This window comes from Lepidochelys kempii, chromosome 9 (assembly GCF_965140265.1).
Source record: "Lepidochelys kempii isolate rLepKem1 chromosome 9, rLepKem1.hap2, whole genome shotgun sequence".
NCBI classification, from domain to species: domain Eukaryota; kingdom Metazoa; phylum Chordata; order Testudines; family Cheloniidae; genus Lepidochelys; species Lepidochelys kempii.
In genome coordinates, this window is record NC_133264.1 from 16202839 (window position 1) to 16218215 (window position 15377).

Below are 15377 nucleotides of genomic sequence, written 5' to 3' on the forward strand. Positions count from 1 at the left end.
ATCTGTGAAATGTGTTCTTTGGTGTCACTGAGTTTTATTTTTTCTTATCCCAGGATGAAGAGGAGGAGATCAAACAGGAAATTAACATGCTAAAGAAATATTCTCATCACCGAAATATAGCCACATATTATGGTGCTTTTATTAAAAAGAACCCACCCGGAATGGATGATCAACTCTGGGTAGGCAGTGCTTTTAAATGTCCTCTTCTTCCTTTTATAAGCATTGGGGTTTGATCTACTGAGTTTCCTCCAGTTGCAGTCTAACCTCCACCCTAGGAGCTGTTGTTGTTTTTTTAAATGCTATATCTTCATATTGCTTGCACCTGCTTGCAGGCTGTGATGTGAGAGAACAGACCCCTGTTTTGCCACAGAGACAGGATTATACCTTTAATACAGGAGTCGATCAAAAATAAACACGTAGGTGGAATTTAGTGATGCGTTGGAGAAAAGGAAGTTTTCGGCCAAAGAATTTTCAGTAGAATACTAAAGCTAAATAGTCGAATCCCTGTGAGCATCCGATGAGGTGAGCTGTAGCTCACGAAAGCTTACGCTCAAATAAATGTGTTAGTCTCTAAGGTGCCACAAGTCCTTCTTTTCTTTTTGCGGATACAGACTAACACGGCTGCTACTCTGAAACCTAAAACTAATGGGAAATTAGTTTAAATACAGCAATGTAGGTATTGTTTTGTAGTCTAAATAACCCTGCAAGTAACTAGAACTGTGATTTGTGCTGTGATAACCATGGTCAGATACACAAATAACAGTTGCCGTACTGGAGCCAACCTTCTTGTAAGCTCTGCCCTGCACTCAAGGGTTTTCCCATTACGTTGTGGGGAGGGAGGAATTCAGACCCAAGTTTTGAAGTGTTCCCTAATTTGGGATTCTCCAGTTTTTGGGTGCTCAACTTGAGGTGCTCTCAGGCATGACTTGTATGGGGTGTGGAGCAGCCACAATTCCACTGCAGATCAGTGCAGAGTTGGTGGTATACTCATTTGAACCCCACAGAGTTGTTGCAGAGCATTGGTTTACTTAACATTTCATCCAGCCCAGGCTTTTATCTGGCAGTTTTCTACGGTTCCCAGATAAATTGGTTCAGCTGTTTATCGTCATATGCATGTGCCAAAATGTCAACAAGTCATGGGAATAAAAAAAATAAAATCAAGGAATGTATGACTTCCGTGGCACCCGTGACAAAAAATACAACCGAACTGAAGGACAGCTGCCAGTGATCCCTGTATTTAGGTTGGCTCAGGCTGTTCATTATAAAATGTTCTTACAATTTATTATTCTTTTATTTGTTAATATATTTATTTTTAGAACCTCTTGCACATCCTTTGTTTGTGGCAGGTCTATACAGTTCAACAAGAAGAAAGCCCTTGGGCTAGAGAAGTGCCTTTTCTTTGTCCTATGAAATTCCATTCAGGTTTAGCAGTCTTATAAGCTGTTAAAATTACTATTTCCTTTGTGTTGCTTGTGTTCCTTGGGGAAATGTTGGTAGTTTGCCAAAACAACTAAACACAAGCCTTCTAAAAAATCAGGCTCAGGCTGCCACCACAACATCAGATGCTGTACAGAGAACAGCTGGCCTAGGGGGGAGAGCTCAGCTGTACCATGCCAGGCTTACTGTCTCCTGACCATGCTCAATGGCCCTAGTGTCTCATCCCATCGTCTGGGGCACCACATGGCACAGGAGCTCTCCTAAACTCTCAAGATAGAATTGCAGGACTGGAAGGGACCTCAAGAGGTCTTCTAGTCCAGTCCTCTGCACTCGTGACAGGACGAAGTATTATCTGGACCATCCCTGACAGGTGTTTGTCTGAGCTGCTCTTAAAAGTCTCCAATGATGGAGAGTCCACAACCTCCCTAGGCAATTTATTCCAGTGCTTAACCACCCTGACAGGTTAGGAAGGGAGACCTTGGGTAGGCTCCCCGTGATCTTCCCTTTGATCAGCACATTGCACCATCCGGTCTCTGGGATAAAAACTTTCTCTTGCTGCTAGCTTTGTAGTTAGCCCTATAGCTCAAGTGGTAGCAGTCTATGCTTCAGTGCAAATGGAGGTTCTGGGCTCCCACTCTGTTGACAGTGCATGAGCATGTTGTTACAGTTGTACATGTTGGAATTTGTTTTTACCTTGTTGCTGTTTCTGTCTGATGATTAACTCTTTTCTGGTCAGACAGTTTTATTTCTAAAGCTCCTATCCAAGGGCCTCCACAGCAACCCAAACTTGCTAAAGATAAATAATGCCAGAAAAGAATCTCCCATAAATAGAATAACCTCCTTTGTCAAACCCTCCCCACCAGGCAAATAAATGAGCTCCACCTCCTTCAGATAACTGGAACCAAAGGAGGCGCAAGCAGGAATTGTGATTCCCCCAGAGCAGCAGTTCTCAAACTTCATTGCACTGCAGTCCCCTTCTGACAACAAAAATTATTACACGACCCCAGGAAGGAGGACTGAAGCCTGAGCCAGAGCCCAAGCCCCGCCTTCAGCCTCAGGTCGCGGGGGCTTGGGCTTTGGCTTCAGTCCTGAGCCAAGCAAGTCTAATGCCAGCCCTGGAGACCCCATTATAGCGGTCCCAACCCACAGTTTGAGAACTACTGCCCCAGAGGATTCTGGTGACCCCCCTCCACAAGTGTGCAAGGGAAAAAGCTTCTTATACCCACACCTCCATTTGCATCCCTTTGGGCTCGATAACTGAGTACACGTCCATGACCTGTGTTGTACAGGAGGTCAGCCTAGATGATCTAATGGTTCCTTCTGGCCTTAAAAAAAAAGAAAAAAAATCTATGAATCAACCCCTCAGGAGCTGGGCCAGATTCTGGACCTTTACTTGAAGAAGGGATTAATCACAACCATTTAAAGCTTGCAGGCTATTGATGAAAGCCATCCTCTTTACATTTAAAAGTGGTTAAGTGGATAGAATTTATAAAGTCTATGTCATGTACTGGAGCTGAATAAGAGGTGTTCGAGGGAAACTCCTTTGACAGTGGCAGAAGAGCAATGCTTTTGTCTCCACATTAAATCACTGTTGTTTGAGGTATCTGATAGAATTCTCATGCGTTCCAATTTCATCAGTGGTTGCTCTGGAGATAAAGGCTTGTTTATTTTTCACCGGCTCTTTATTGAAATAAAACTGTTTCTGATAATGCCCAAGTAATTCTCTTTATCGACACTGAGAGGGCTGATATGGAAATCGAAAAAGGGAGCTTTTTCAATAAAGATTAAGATCTCTTGGAAACAAGACAAGCGTCTGACAACATATTGTCATTCCTGCGCGGCACCATAGTGGTGAAGAGGTCTTTCAGTTCTGCTGTTCTCCATTCAATAACAGCAACCAGCAAAGAAATAATGAGCTACTACACCGACTAATTTTCCTGCAACTAGAAAGCTGCACACAGCATACTCTGCTGTGTCTCCTGACACTACTGATGCAGTATCACAAATCTGACATATTTGTAAGAGGGAAATAAAAACCACTTGTATACTAGGAAATGGAAGAGCAAGGTAAAATATTTGACACTGGAGATGGCGGTGACCTTGGTTTTTTTCCCACCTTCTTCTGCAGCGTGGAGTGAAGTCGCTGGCCGGGGCTATCTGGGTGTGTTGCAGGCACTGCTGGCATTGGTGCACCTAGGTCCCTCCTACTCTTGGTCTGTGTTTAGTCTCTTGTGGGCTGTAACACTTTGGTTTGATTTTGGTTGCTGGGTTTAATGTGCAGCTGCTAGGTGGTGTTGGTGGCCTGTGATATACAGGAGGTCAGACTGGGTGATCTGATGGTTCCTTCAAGCCTTTAACTGTGTGGCTCTAAGTGTAAAAGACATTGAAAATTGATTTAACCATGTTTTGGTCAAAATGTTGCTTTCAGATGTGCGTGATGGATATCTTTGATTTTCTCTCTGCTCATGCTGATCTTCTGTCTAGGGAGGTCCTATGCATGTAGCTAGAGGAGACTATCTGAGACAAAATTCACTGCAAATCTTAGAGAATTTTGCCCCCAGTATTACTATTAGTTTGTCTTATCCAAGTAGATCGGCTATAGCAATGGGCATAAAGTAGCAGAGCTCAGCTAACAGGTGGACTAGGTCATAAGGTCACTCAATACTGAGGAATGTTTTTTGGGAAATAGAGCTAAACCGAACCATCGAAACATAAAAATGCAGCTCTGATTTCCCCAGCTGTCTTTGTGTGTTGGTGCATTTTTTCAGCTAATGCCTTCCTTCATTAGTGCCAGACTGTGCCTGGTCCTTGTGGGTGCACAGAGAAGAAGGCACAAGAAAGCTTCCCTCCTGCTTGTATGCCCTGGTAATTGCATACGATCAGTCTGCTCAGGGTAGTGCATGGACTGCTCCCTTACACATCCCCCTGTGGATGCAAATCTTCCTTCAGCAGGGGTGGGAGGGGGTGAGACAATGGCCCCTGTTGCATTAATTTAATGAACTATATGGGCTGAAAGAGTTAAAGGTATTAACATCACCCTGAAATTGTCCAACATTAAACAGTGTTAAATGAGGTTCAGGGGGGTTGATATACAGAATGATATACAGACATGCTTTGTGCCCTGGCAAACACCATTAAACATCCGTTAACCCTTTATTAAAGATCTATAGAAAAGAAAGAAAACAGTTAAACCATTTGTAGGGTAAGTTACTAAGGCTTTCATTTTAACAACATCCCTTTTTTCCTTTACCCTTTAGCTGTGGGGAGTCTTTAGAAGGAAAACCCCCCTGTCTGACCATCTCCTAGGTCAGGGGTGGGCAAACATTTTGGCCCGAGGGTCACATCGGGGTTGCGAAACGGTATGAAGGGCCAGGTAGGGAAGGCTATGCCTCCCCAAACAGCCTGCCCCGTCCATCCACCCTCTCCCACTTCCCGCCCCCTGACTGTCCCCCTCAGAACCCCCAACCCATCCAACCCGCCCTGCTCCTTGTCCCCTGACTGCCCCCTCCCAGGACTCCTGCCTCCTATCCAACTCCCCCGTCCCCTATCCAACTCCCCCGCCCCTTGACAGCCCCTCCCCCCCGGGACTCCCATGCCCTATCCAACCCCCCCAGTCCCCGTCCCCTGACCGCCCCATCCCAGAACCTCCACCCCATGCACCCACCCCCTGTCCTCTGACTGCCCCCCAGGACTCCTTGCCCCCCGCCCCCTTACCATGCCGCTCAGAGAGGCAGGACAGGCTTATTGGAAAGCCTGGGAGGTGGGCAGGCACAAGCCGCGCTGCCCAGCAGGAGCGGTGGGCCAGAGTGCTCCCTGCATGGCGGCATGGCTGCGGGGGAGGGGCCAGGGGCTAGTTTCCCAGCTGGGAGCTCAGGGCAGGACGGTCCCGCGGGCCGTAGTTTGCCCACCTCTGTCCTAGATGGTAGTAAAGATGGTAATAACTTCCCTTTTGGAAAAAGAGAAGTTAGTTGAGATGGGCTAAAGCTGTCAGTGTTGCTGCTGCTGTTAAAGTCCAGTCCCAATTCCTAGAAGACAAAACAAGATTGGCACACATGCAAAAGGGGAAAGAAAAGAACCGCAAAGATTTTAAAAATGCAGCTTCTGTTTCTGGTGTTGAATTTAACTTGCAACCTCACTGCTTTAAAAAAAACAACAGCAACCCACCACAGGCACAATACATGATCTTATCAGCTGCTTTGAGACCTGGCAAACATGTGCCAGCGTCTGGCTGTTCAGGGCATTGCTTCTGGCTGCTTATTTCTGGTCACAGGCTTTCAGCATGTTGCAAAATATGCAGTCTTGACTGGCTAAGCCAGACTCTTAAGAGACAGAAGGGAAAGGGAGAGAAATAGGAAAGAGAAGAAATAAGGCAGGAAAGGAAAAGGACGGTTGTGGGAGGCGGGAGACCAAGTCTCACATCCTAGGTGGTGTTCAGGATTTAGCTGGAGATGGTGGAGATGGAAATGTCTTTGGGGTCCCTTTTTCAGACCTGGTCTGATCAGGACATTTCTCAGGATTAGGAGTCCCAGGAGATGATGGGTATGGCAGCCATGATGGTGAAGCTCACTTCTTCTCCTTCTCTCATCAGTCAGTCAGTCAGTGTCACAGTAGTCAGCTTTTCTCCTCCACTGATTTTTTTTCTCTTCTTTTAAGGAGCCCAAAAGGGAGTGATGGACAGAATGACCCTTCCTCTCATTATTTTGTCCACCAATTAGATCTAATTTCCCACACCCCAATTTTGGTTCATTGATTTCCAGCCCCACACTGTTTTGTTTATCAGGCATGATCTTAACACGGTCCTTGATTCATGGCAGTAGGCCTTTTTGTTTGGACTAATTCAGTCTGTCTCTTTATTGCATCTTTTCCCATCAATATTTGTTGTTACAGGTTATTGTGACTTTTTTTGAACTTTCAGACACTGTTCCTACCTGAGCTCACAATTAGGGGAAAACTGTAGGCCCAATTATTGCAACACCTCCTACTCCACAGTGACCTACCATTTAGCACAGCCCTGGGCAGGGAGGGGCAGCATGCACACACCTTGTGAACAAGAGAGCTCCACACAGAGAGACACATTCCCTGTACAGAAGAATGTGCAGTCTAAGAAGACAGAGGATGAGCATTGGAGCCACAAGCAAAGCGATCAGTGTGATGGTAGGCAGAAAGTTTGCTAGTGAACTTTTTATAAAGTTAAACCCATTGAATTCAACTCCACCCCCACATCATCCCTCCATCCTATCACCTATTTGACCCCAAACATCAATTCCCAGCCTTAATTCCAGTCTCCTTATGACCTCCCTCTGATCACTGGACTTCCTATCCCCACATAAATGAGTAGTTCACTCATCAGATAAATAAAGTAAATAGAGTAGAGGACAGTGAACAAATTGCTTGTAGGTGTCATGGTAGGCATCAAGAAAGATTAAATGAATAGAGGGTAGTGGCCTTTTATACCAGCTCAAAGAGAGCATTCCATGTATTGTGCATCACTGTTCAAGAAAGCATGGGGTCATTTGAGAGAGGCAGACCACTAAGATGTTGAAGTTGGCATCAGCGTCAGAGTGCTGGGCATGGGGAGGGGATGTAAGTGATGGATTTTTAGAGAGGGATAGAATTATGCAGGGGGTCATAAAGAAACTTGTACTTGATTGCAAAAGTGATCAACACAAAGAAGTCCTTCCTGAGCACATTGATGTTCCAGAGCTGTTTCTGGAAATATTATCAGAAGCTGTAGGGTTTCTTCTTAAGTTCAATATGTTACCCCATAGCTGTATGCTATGTGTTAATATGGGTGTTGCTTTGCTGGATGATTGTCATCTGTCCTTGTCATCTGCAGTGTATTGAAGTGATTAACCAACAAGATCTGCCATGCGTGTACAATTGTATAGGATTTTGCTGTGGCTTCTAGAATTGGATTTACACTGCATGCAGAGTAAGCTTCAGGCTGGTGACAGCTGAGGGCAGAGCAGTAGTAATGTAGCCATTCCCCCAGTGGGGAGAGGTACTTGCCTTTCTGGTGGGAGATGGATTGCTTCCATGGCAACCCTAAAAATGAGTGCGAAGGTAGATTTATAAGGCGGGGGGGGGGGAGAAGAGGGGGAAATAAAAACATGCAGCCTTCAGAATACCTACCCTTGGCAAGTACCTCAGAGTCCCTGCTTCTATGCCCTGCCATGCAGTCCTCTGCCACAGCTGGGAGGGAGTGCACTCAGTCAGCCTTTCCTAAGATATAATGTCACTTACAGACAGATCAGCTGAGGGGTGGCTCTCCCAAGAATGATCCTAAATCAGGATAACTCCAACTGCAGCCAGGCTGTCAGTGAGCAGATGCTCCAGGTTCAGAGGTGGACGCATCAGGGGAATCCTGCAAAAAATAAAAAGGAAAGATTTTAAAATGTAACAATGAGACCTGGAACCATTTAATTTTTTCTTATATTTTTCAGCATTTAAAATCTATAAGGGCCAGTTTTACTCTTGGCACTATTGGTGTAAATCCAGGGGAACTCCCACTGCAGTTTAGATTTACATTTGTGTTCCTGAGAGTAGAATTTGGCCCATAGTGATGATCCAAATCCTGCTGTCATTTACATGCATGCAAACTCATCCACTCTTTTTTGGGGGGGGGAGCGGTGGGGGGGGTTGCACATATGTGTACCTAAGAGAACTGGTCTTGTTCTGCAAACCATGTTTGTGGATCGCAGATCGGTTGTGGGTACAGATTTTCTATCCATGCTGGGCTCTATCATTCTGTTCAGTGGACTCATTGGAGAATGTCTCTGCACAGCTGAAACCTTAACCAACTCAAATTAAATATTTAGAAGTTTGAGCTTTGCAGGAAAAGATTTAAGCTCACCTTTAATTCTGGTCAGTTCCTTCAAGGCCCACTTTAAGCGATAATCCATGTGACCTGAGAGCAAAATACAAAAGGAGTGTTTGGAAAGAGGCAGTTATAAGGAGACTAGCATTGAACAGGACTGGTTAATGGAGTCTGGCTGAGAGGATAGACAGTGTGTCATAAGCAAAACTTTCTGCTGCTTTGTCGCTAAGTAATCCTAAGCTATTTAATTTCCAGTTTTGTTCAAAGCTATTTCTGCAGGAGCTATGTATGTACTGTAACTCTCAATCCTGTGACTGTGTCCACTCATTTCTCTTCCACTCTTTGAAGTCCTGCTTAGTCCTGACTATACCTATTTTCAGGCTTCCTAAGTGGCATGAATTACTTGTCTGGCCTCGTGCTGTTAGAAGGTGCTAACAGAATGTAGCCAGGCAAATTATTTATTTATGAAAGTCTGCAAGGGTGTTTATATTGTCGGCCACTGCCTTCGAAGGAAGGAGACTGGTGTGTCAGTGGCATGCGTTTCTGTACCCCGCGGGCTAAAGCAACCAGACAGATGTGTTGTTGTGGTGCCGAAGCTTTAAAAGGAGCAGAGTCTGAGAACTGTAGGCAGTGCTCTTTAATTTGCAACCTGTTCTAGCTGGACTGCTAGTAGAGTCAATTAAAACCCACTTTTATCTATTCAGTTCAGCACGCTGAATGGGAACGTTCCTTTCTACTGAATATTTTAATCGATGCTTAATACAAAATCAATTGGTTTCTCATTTTCAGAAACAAGCAGCAGCTTTTCTGCTGAATTACCAGGTGAAGGTGATGGAATTTTTAATGCTCTGCTCTTGGCTCCAGGTGTTAATAACTGTGGTTGTCGTATAAAGAGTAATGATGTTTACGACAGTAAAGAAGGGGGTTTTTTGAAGGAGCTATGAAAGTGTAATGGTCCCTAAAAGGTTTATATTGGCTGTCCTGACACACTGACCTGCTCTCAGTCCCATTCTGTATCCAAGAACAGAGCTGAGCAGGGCCGGCTCTAGGCACCAGCAAATCAGAAGGGACAGCACTTCAGCTGTTCATGGGGCGGCGCTCCTTCCTCGGCGGCAGCTTCTTCATTTTTTCTTCTTTGGTGGCCGCTTTTTTTTTTTTGCTTCGCTGCTTGGGGCGGCAAAAAAGGTAGAGCCGGCCCTGGAACTGTGTATAGGTTTTGTGCCCCCCATATGCAAAGTAGCAAGCACAGGGCTTTATCCACCTTGCTCCCCACCTTTTGGCCAGTTCCGTCAACTCTCTCTACCCACAGCATGCACCTGGACAACTCAGGCTGTAGTAACACACCTTGCCTTCAGCCCTCACACACATAATCGCTACCAATTGTGTTTTGTGAGGCCTTCTGCAGCCTATCTACACAGAGAGGAAGCCAGGAAGTGGAGCTAATATCAGTGCAGCTTGGTCCTTGTTGGGCAGGGCAGTTAGGAGATTTACTCTCTGAGGTGGCCTGCAGGCATTAAAGTCTGAGGGGATCATTGGCAGGGAGCCTGGGACTATTTATTTATTTATTTGGCATATGCCATCCGGGCAAGCCAAGCCACAACTTTCTTATCAACAGTGTTGAAGGCATGAAGGCCTCCAGAAAGATAAGTCATTTTGCAGTCATCAACAATGTGTATCATGGTTTGTGGCTGCCCACATTGACATGGTGGACTGTGTCTAAAATGCCAAAGAATTTCTACAAAAAGAAAAGGAGTACTTGTGGCACCTTAGAGACTAACAATTTTATTTGAGCATAAGCTTTCGTGAGCTAAAGCTCACTTCATCAGATGCATGCAGTGGAAAATACAGTAGGGGGATTTTATATAGACAGAGAATATGAAACAATGGGTGTTACCATGCACACTGTAACAAGAGTGATCAGGTAAGGTGAGCTATTACCAGCAGGAGAGAAAAAAAAACCTTTTGTAGTGATAATCAATGTGGGCTATTTCCAGCAGTTGACAAGAACGTGTGAGGAACAGTAGCGGGGAGCACAAATTCCATGTCCGGTATGAAACCGGTTGAGAAGGCGCCATTGCCTTTGTGGTAAATCAAACCTGGGTTGACGTTGAATGGGGTCCGAGACAAGATAATGATTTGTCACTTTCTCTGTGCACCAGAATCTTGCCACATGTCCTCTACCATAAATCTCTCACCTAGTAAACTTATCCACAGTGGGCGCCGTGAGGGCAGACAGCCATGTGATGGATTAAACATGTCTTCAGTTAACAATAGATATGGCATATCATGCAATTTCGTCACAAGCTTTGTCTATGCTTTCCTCTCTGTGAATGCTAGCTGATCAAATTCAAGTCTGGGACTGAGCATTGGCTAGTAAGTTGGGAAGGGGGCTTTCAGTACCACTCGGTGTTAGCCTAGCTCTGCTGCCATGGAAGTCGATGGGCATTTTATCGTTGTCGCCAGTGGGAGCGAAGTAGGTACAACACTGAGCACTTTGGAAAATTCTGCCTTTGGTGTGTAGTGCAGTGCCCGGCGAAGAGCTGGGACTCATGTGACCATGAAGGTAACTTAGGCCAAAACCCACCAATGCCCAAGGGCAGGTCATTGTCATGTTTCTATTCAGAGCTCCTATGCCCTAGCTTCCTGGTGTGAACTGACTACCGAAGAGATTCCACTTCAGAATCCAGGGTTAAACATGGCGTGGATTGATTGAACAGTTGGGACTCAATCAGTTGCTCTTGAGGGCAAGGGTGTGGCAAGAAAGAACTTGGTGTTAGGGACAGGAAAATCACAGGAAGGGTAGGGAGTTGCTGCAGACAAATAGTTCTGGAGGGGCCCTCTCTTGAGTATTGAAGTTCCTATGGGAGGAGTCCAGATCGGTCTGCTGGATAATGGCTTCACGCACAAGTGTTAGTTATTTCTGAGCTCTGGACCTCAATTCAGAGCTAGCCGAATGTAATGCACAGTGGCGGAGGGGCCAGAGGGGGCCTGGGAAATGTTTTTGGAGGCCACTTCTATATCAAGAGAAAAATGATTCATTCGCAAGCTGTGATTCATGAAGCAATACGTTCAGAGAATGCAGGCCACAATGGAGTAACAGCTGCTGTGCTTTTACAAGCCTTGCTTGTAAAGATTGTTGCTCTAGTCGAACATAAAAGGGAAAATAAATACTAAATGAACTATATTAAAAATCCTTAATGATCAGCCATGGAAATTAAATTTCAGAATGTGATCTTACCTCCATTCCGTCCTGCTTATAATTTAATTAAGAGTAATAAAAATTTAGTCAGCATTTCGGGTTTAGTATCTTCCCCCACCCCTCAATATCTCCAGCATTTAACAAGCTTGGTAATGATACAAGCAGTTATTAGGCTAACCGCTCTATTAGTCTTGCATCTACAGGCAATATTACACAGATTAGAAGGCACACAATGCAAGTACATTTGAAGATCTCTGAGCACTGTACAAATATGAGGGAATGAATCCTGATAACTAATCCTGTCACCTACTATCAGGTTTATCACTATTTTATAGATGGGGAAGCTGAGCTTCAGGAAGCCTATTGAAAAGCTGGGAGTGGAACCCAGATCTCTTGATTCCCAGCACATTGCTTTAGCCACAAGACTATCCTTCCTTTTGTAGTGGGCAGTTAGTTAGAAAACAGGGCAGGGACCATGACTCCTGGACATGATCACCAGCTTTTTGCCACCAACTTGTATGGTGACCCCGAGCAAATCTCTTAACCATTCCAAACCTCTATTCTTGTATGTATAAAATGAAGGTATTGGCATTATGACGCAAATGTTGTGATACATAATGTCTGTAAATTGCTGTACATGTGCAAAACACTGTTATGGCTAGTCAGTGGAGGAGGTGAAGATAAAGCTCAATACAGCCTGTGGCCAACTTCACTGAATAATTTCTCACGGTAAAGCTATATTTTTGCAGTACTTTGTGAATTTAAAACACAAACAGGCAATTCAAAATGTTGTGGAAGAACAATTTTACTTCACATATTTTGTCCATCGCTATTTGTAGCAATTGCTTAGTTCTTTATCCCTTCAGTACAAAGCCTTCACAAGAAGTGCCATTCTTTGAGTCAGAGGTCCATTATCCTTCTACTGCAGGCTGAGATACATTGACAACGTTGTTCACTGGCTACTGCCCCTTCTCTTAAAGAATCAATGGCACAGCTTATTGGCAATGCCTCACAGTTAGCAACAAATGTTCATTGTTAAGCCCTGTTGGACCCTTGCCCAACTGGACCCGTGTGCTGCTGGTATTATCAGTATTGTAATAATATCTGCGGGTGCTGGATATTCTCTTACACATGTTATGGGGTTGTACATCTCTTAGTGTTTTTGAAAAGCTGAGTTGGGAATTAAACTCTCCTGGGACTCTCATCTTTTTTTATTTTTAGGATACTTCACAATTATTCAGGGGTTACATGAGGCAAGTGGCTACTTGATGTACTTCTTGCTACAAATTGAAATCAAGGACAGAAGTGTAGGACTGAGTGAGCTGGCAGGACTATAGAGATGATCACTCAAATTAATGGATAAAGTGGATACTTGTAATTATGTTTGGTCCTTCTTTTTAATATTTTGTGATTGCAATATATAGGGTAAAGGTCCCTTCATTTTCCATTGCTTTCTAGTTATGAGCAATATAAACATAGGTACAATGTGCATCGTCTGTCAGTCCTGAGGGAGAAGACAAATGAACAGTCATTCCCAACCATTTTTTTCCTGCCTGGGACTCGAAATTCGCCCTCAGTTTCTTGCCACAACTCACCGATCTGTTAGCCAGATGCAAAATTGTGGGTTTGGAGTCATGGTAGGGACTTGCAGATGGATTTATTTGGGAGGGAACTGGATCAACGTGCGGGGTGGGGTGTGGTTGAGGGGGATGTTCTGGGACGTGAGTGTGAGATGATGGCACGGTAGTGTTAGGAGTTGGGGGTCTGAATGGGGGTATAAGGAGTGTCTCTCTCACACACACATCAACTATCCTCAGCCTCCATGACAGCAGCATGCAATGTAATGAAACCCTTAAGTTTTATGTCCTGTATGTGTATATCAAATTTATTATATTTAGCTAATGACTTATCTAAATATTTTCTATAGTCCTCATGACTATAGTATCCTAAGTGCTTATTTCACCAGATACACATGCAAATATTACAATTCCCATGTACAGTATCAGTCAGTTACGAGGGAAAAGAGAAAGGGAAGAACTTCTTTTTTGCCAAGAGTTATATTATTCCATTTTATGGGGAGCAATTAGTAATCGATTATTTTGTTTTCTGGGTTGTGAAGCTGTCGACCAGGTAACACTGTTTGGTGTTTTGATCCTTGTTCTTATCATTTAGGAGGAGAAAGTTTTAATCTCTGTGGTTGCATTAATTACCTGCGCGATCACATGACTGATTTAGCCAATCATAAGTTCATTTCTTAAGTCCAATTTTGTTTCTTAGGAACATGCAAAGAGTTTATCAGCCTTCATCTGGAGCAGACCTGAGAAACAAATGATTCTAGAAGTTACCAAAACTAGATATGGAAAGGACGTACTAGGTCAAAATGGTCTTTCTTCCTGCTAGTACAGCATTGTTCCCAATGTTCTATTCAAGTATCTTATCTGAACTGAAGATTGTAACAGTGTTTGGTCTTTGTTTTATGACTGTGCCAATAGGATAGTACCTATAACTGAATCATCCAAGCAGTTGGGGGGAGTTAACCCTTTTATTGTCTTTTTTCCCCCTTTCTCTTTTCAGCTTTCAGTTTTTAGTAAAGTGATGTCAATTGGTTTGAAAACATGAAATATTGTCTAAGCCCCAAGTAATAAACCAAATTATTTTAGCAAAATTAAAATCATATATTTAAGAAGTGCAAACCAATCTACAGACTGGAAAATTTTCTTTTATGATCATTCATGTTATGTGGTGTGTGTATATATATACATATTGGGTACAGTCCTGCATTCTTTATGTGCACAAAATTTCCCTGAAAACAGTAGGAATTTGGTGGGTGCATGGATAGCAGGATCAGACCCATTGTGCTGGTCTTGTCTCTCTTATTTCATGACTGATCAGTTTTGGGCCTGGGCCTGAATAAGATCCTCAGGTTCATGCCCTCTGTTTGGATTTTTATATTTACTGTTAAAACAAATTAAACAGTGGAAGAGTGGATAAAATCCGTCCAGTCTGATTTGAAACAACTCTAGTGAACTACTCCCCTTGGCAGACTGTTCCACAGATTAACAAACTTTACCCATTAAGAGATGTTTTCTGATATGAAAGGAAGCAGAGAACAGCCCCACAGCAGAAAGGAGTGAAAACTTAAGTAGATCATTAGAAATGGAATTATAGGTAGAAAACTTCTCCCTGGTTTAATAATGTCTGCACACATTTATGGAAGATTTATCTTCAAGAGACTGATTCTGGGGCACCTGAATATAACATATTTGCATTGATATAGAACTAGGCCCTGTAGTGAGAATATAGAATATGTCACAGTGGGATTGGTGACATCAAGATTTCTAACTTTTTTCCCATTGTTTTTCAGTAATAAAGTTACTCCAATTTCTTGTTCTGATGCCTCTTGAAGGAAAACAGGCTTCTCAAGCAATGCAAAAAATTCTTTTTAAACAAATAAACTCAACTCAAAATTATTCAGTGATCACTTTCTGTTGCAGTGAAATTGCATCATAAATACATTGCCAACTGCAATGTACTACATTTGGTTATTGCAACCCAGAGGATGCTTTCAAGTTTAATTACAATCATTGTTCTTTTGTTTCCTTTGCCAGCTGGTGATGGAGTTCTGTGGTGCTGGCTCTGTCACCGATCTGATCAAGAACACAAAAGGGAACACTTTGAAGGAGGAGTGGATTGCGTACATCTGCAGGGAGATTTTACGGGTATGTGTCCAAAGTGAGCTACTGTAGTTCTAAATGTCATTCACCAAATGCAGTGTTTGAAGATTGGCTTTTTACACTTAGAAAAGAGGGAAAGCTTGTGAGATGGCACTTTAGGCTGTGTGGCCAATGTGCTGGCATAAGCTAATGCTTCTTAGTTGCCTGTAGGTCTGAATGATTCATGTGCTTGTCTGATGCATAATAAATA

General features: G+C 43.6%; 1 protein-coding gene across 14 annotated transcripts in view; it reads left to right on the plus strand.

The window, feature by feature from the left end:
- Window positions 1-15377, plus strand: part of TNIK (TRAF2 and NCK interacting kinase) — a 321027-nt gene that overhangs the window by 194442 nt on the left and 111208 nt on the right. For all 14 annotated transcript variants that reach the window (XM_073359382.1, XM_073359394.1, XM_073359393.1 and 11 more), the window contains 2 exons: window positions 54-179; window positions 15062-15172. In XM_073359382.1, the coding sequence (XP_073215483.1) occupies window positions 54-179; window positions 15062-15172 (237 nt within the window). The remainder of the gene's footprint in view (window positions 1-53; window positions 180-15061; window positions 15173-15377) is intronic.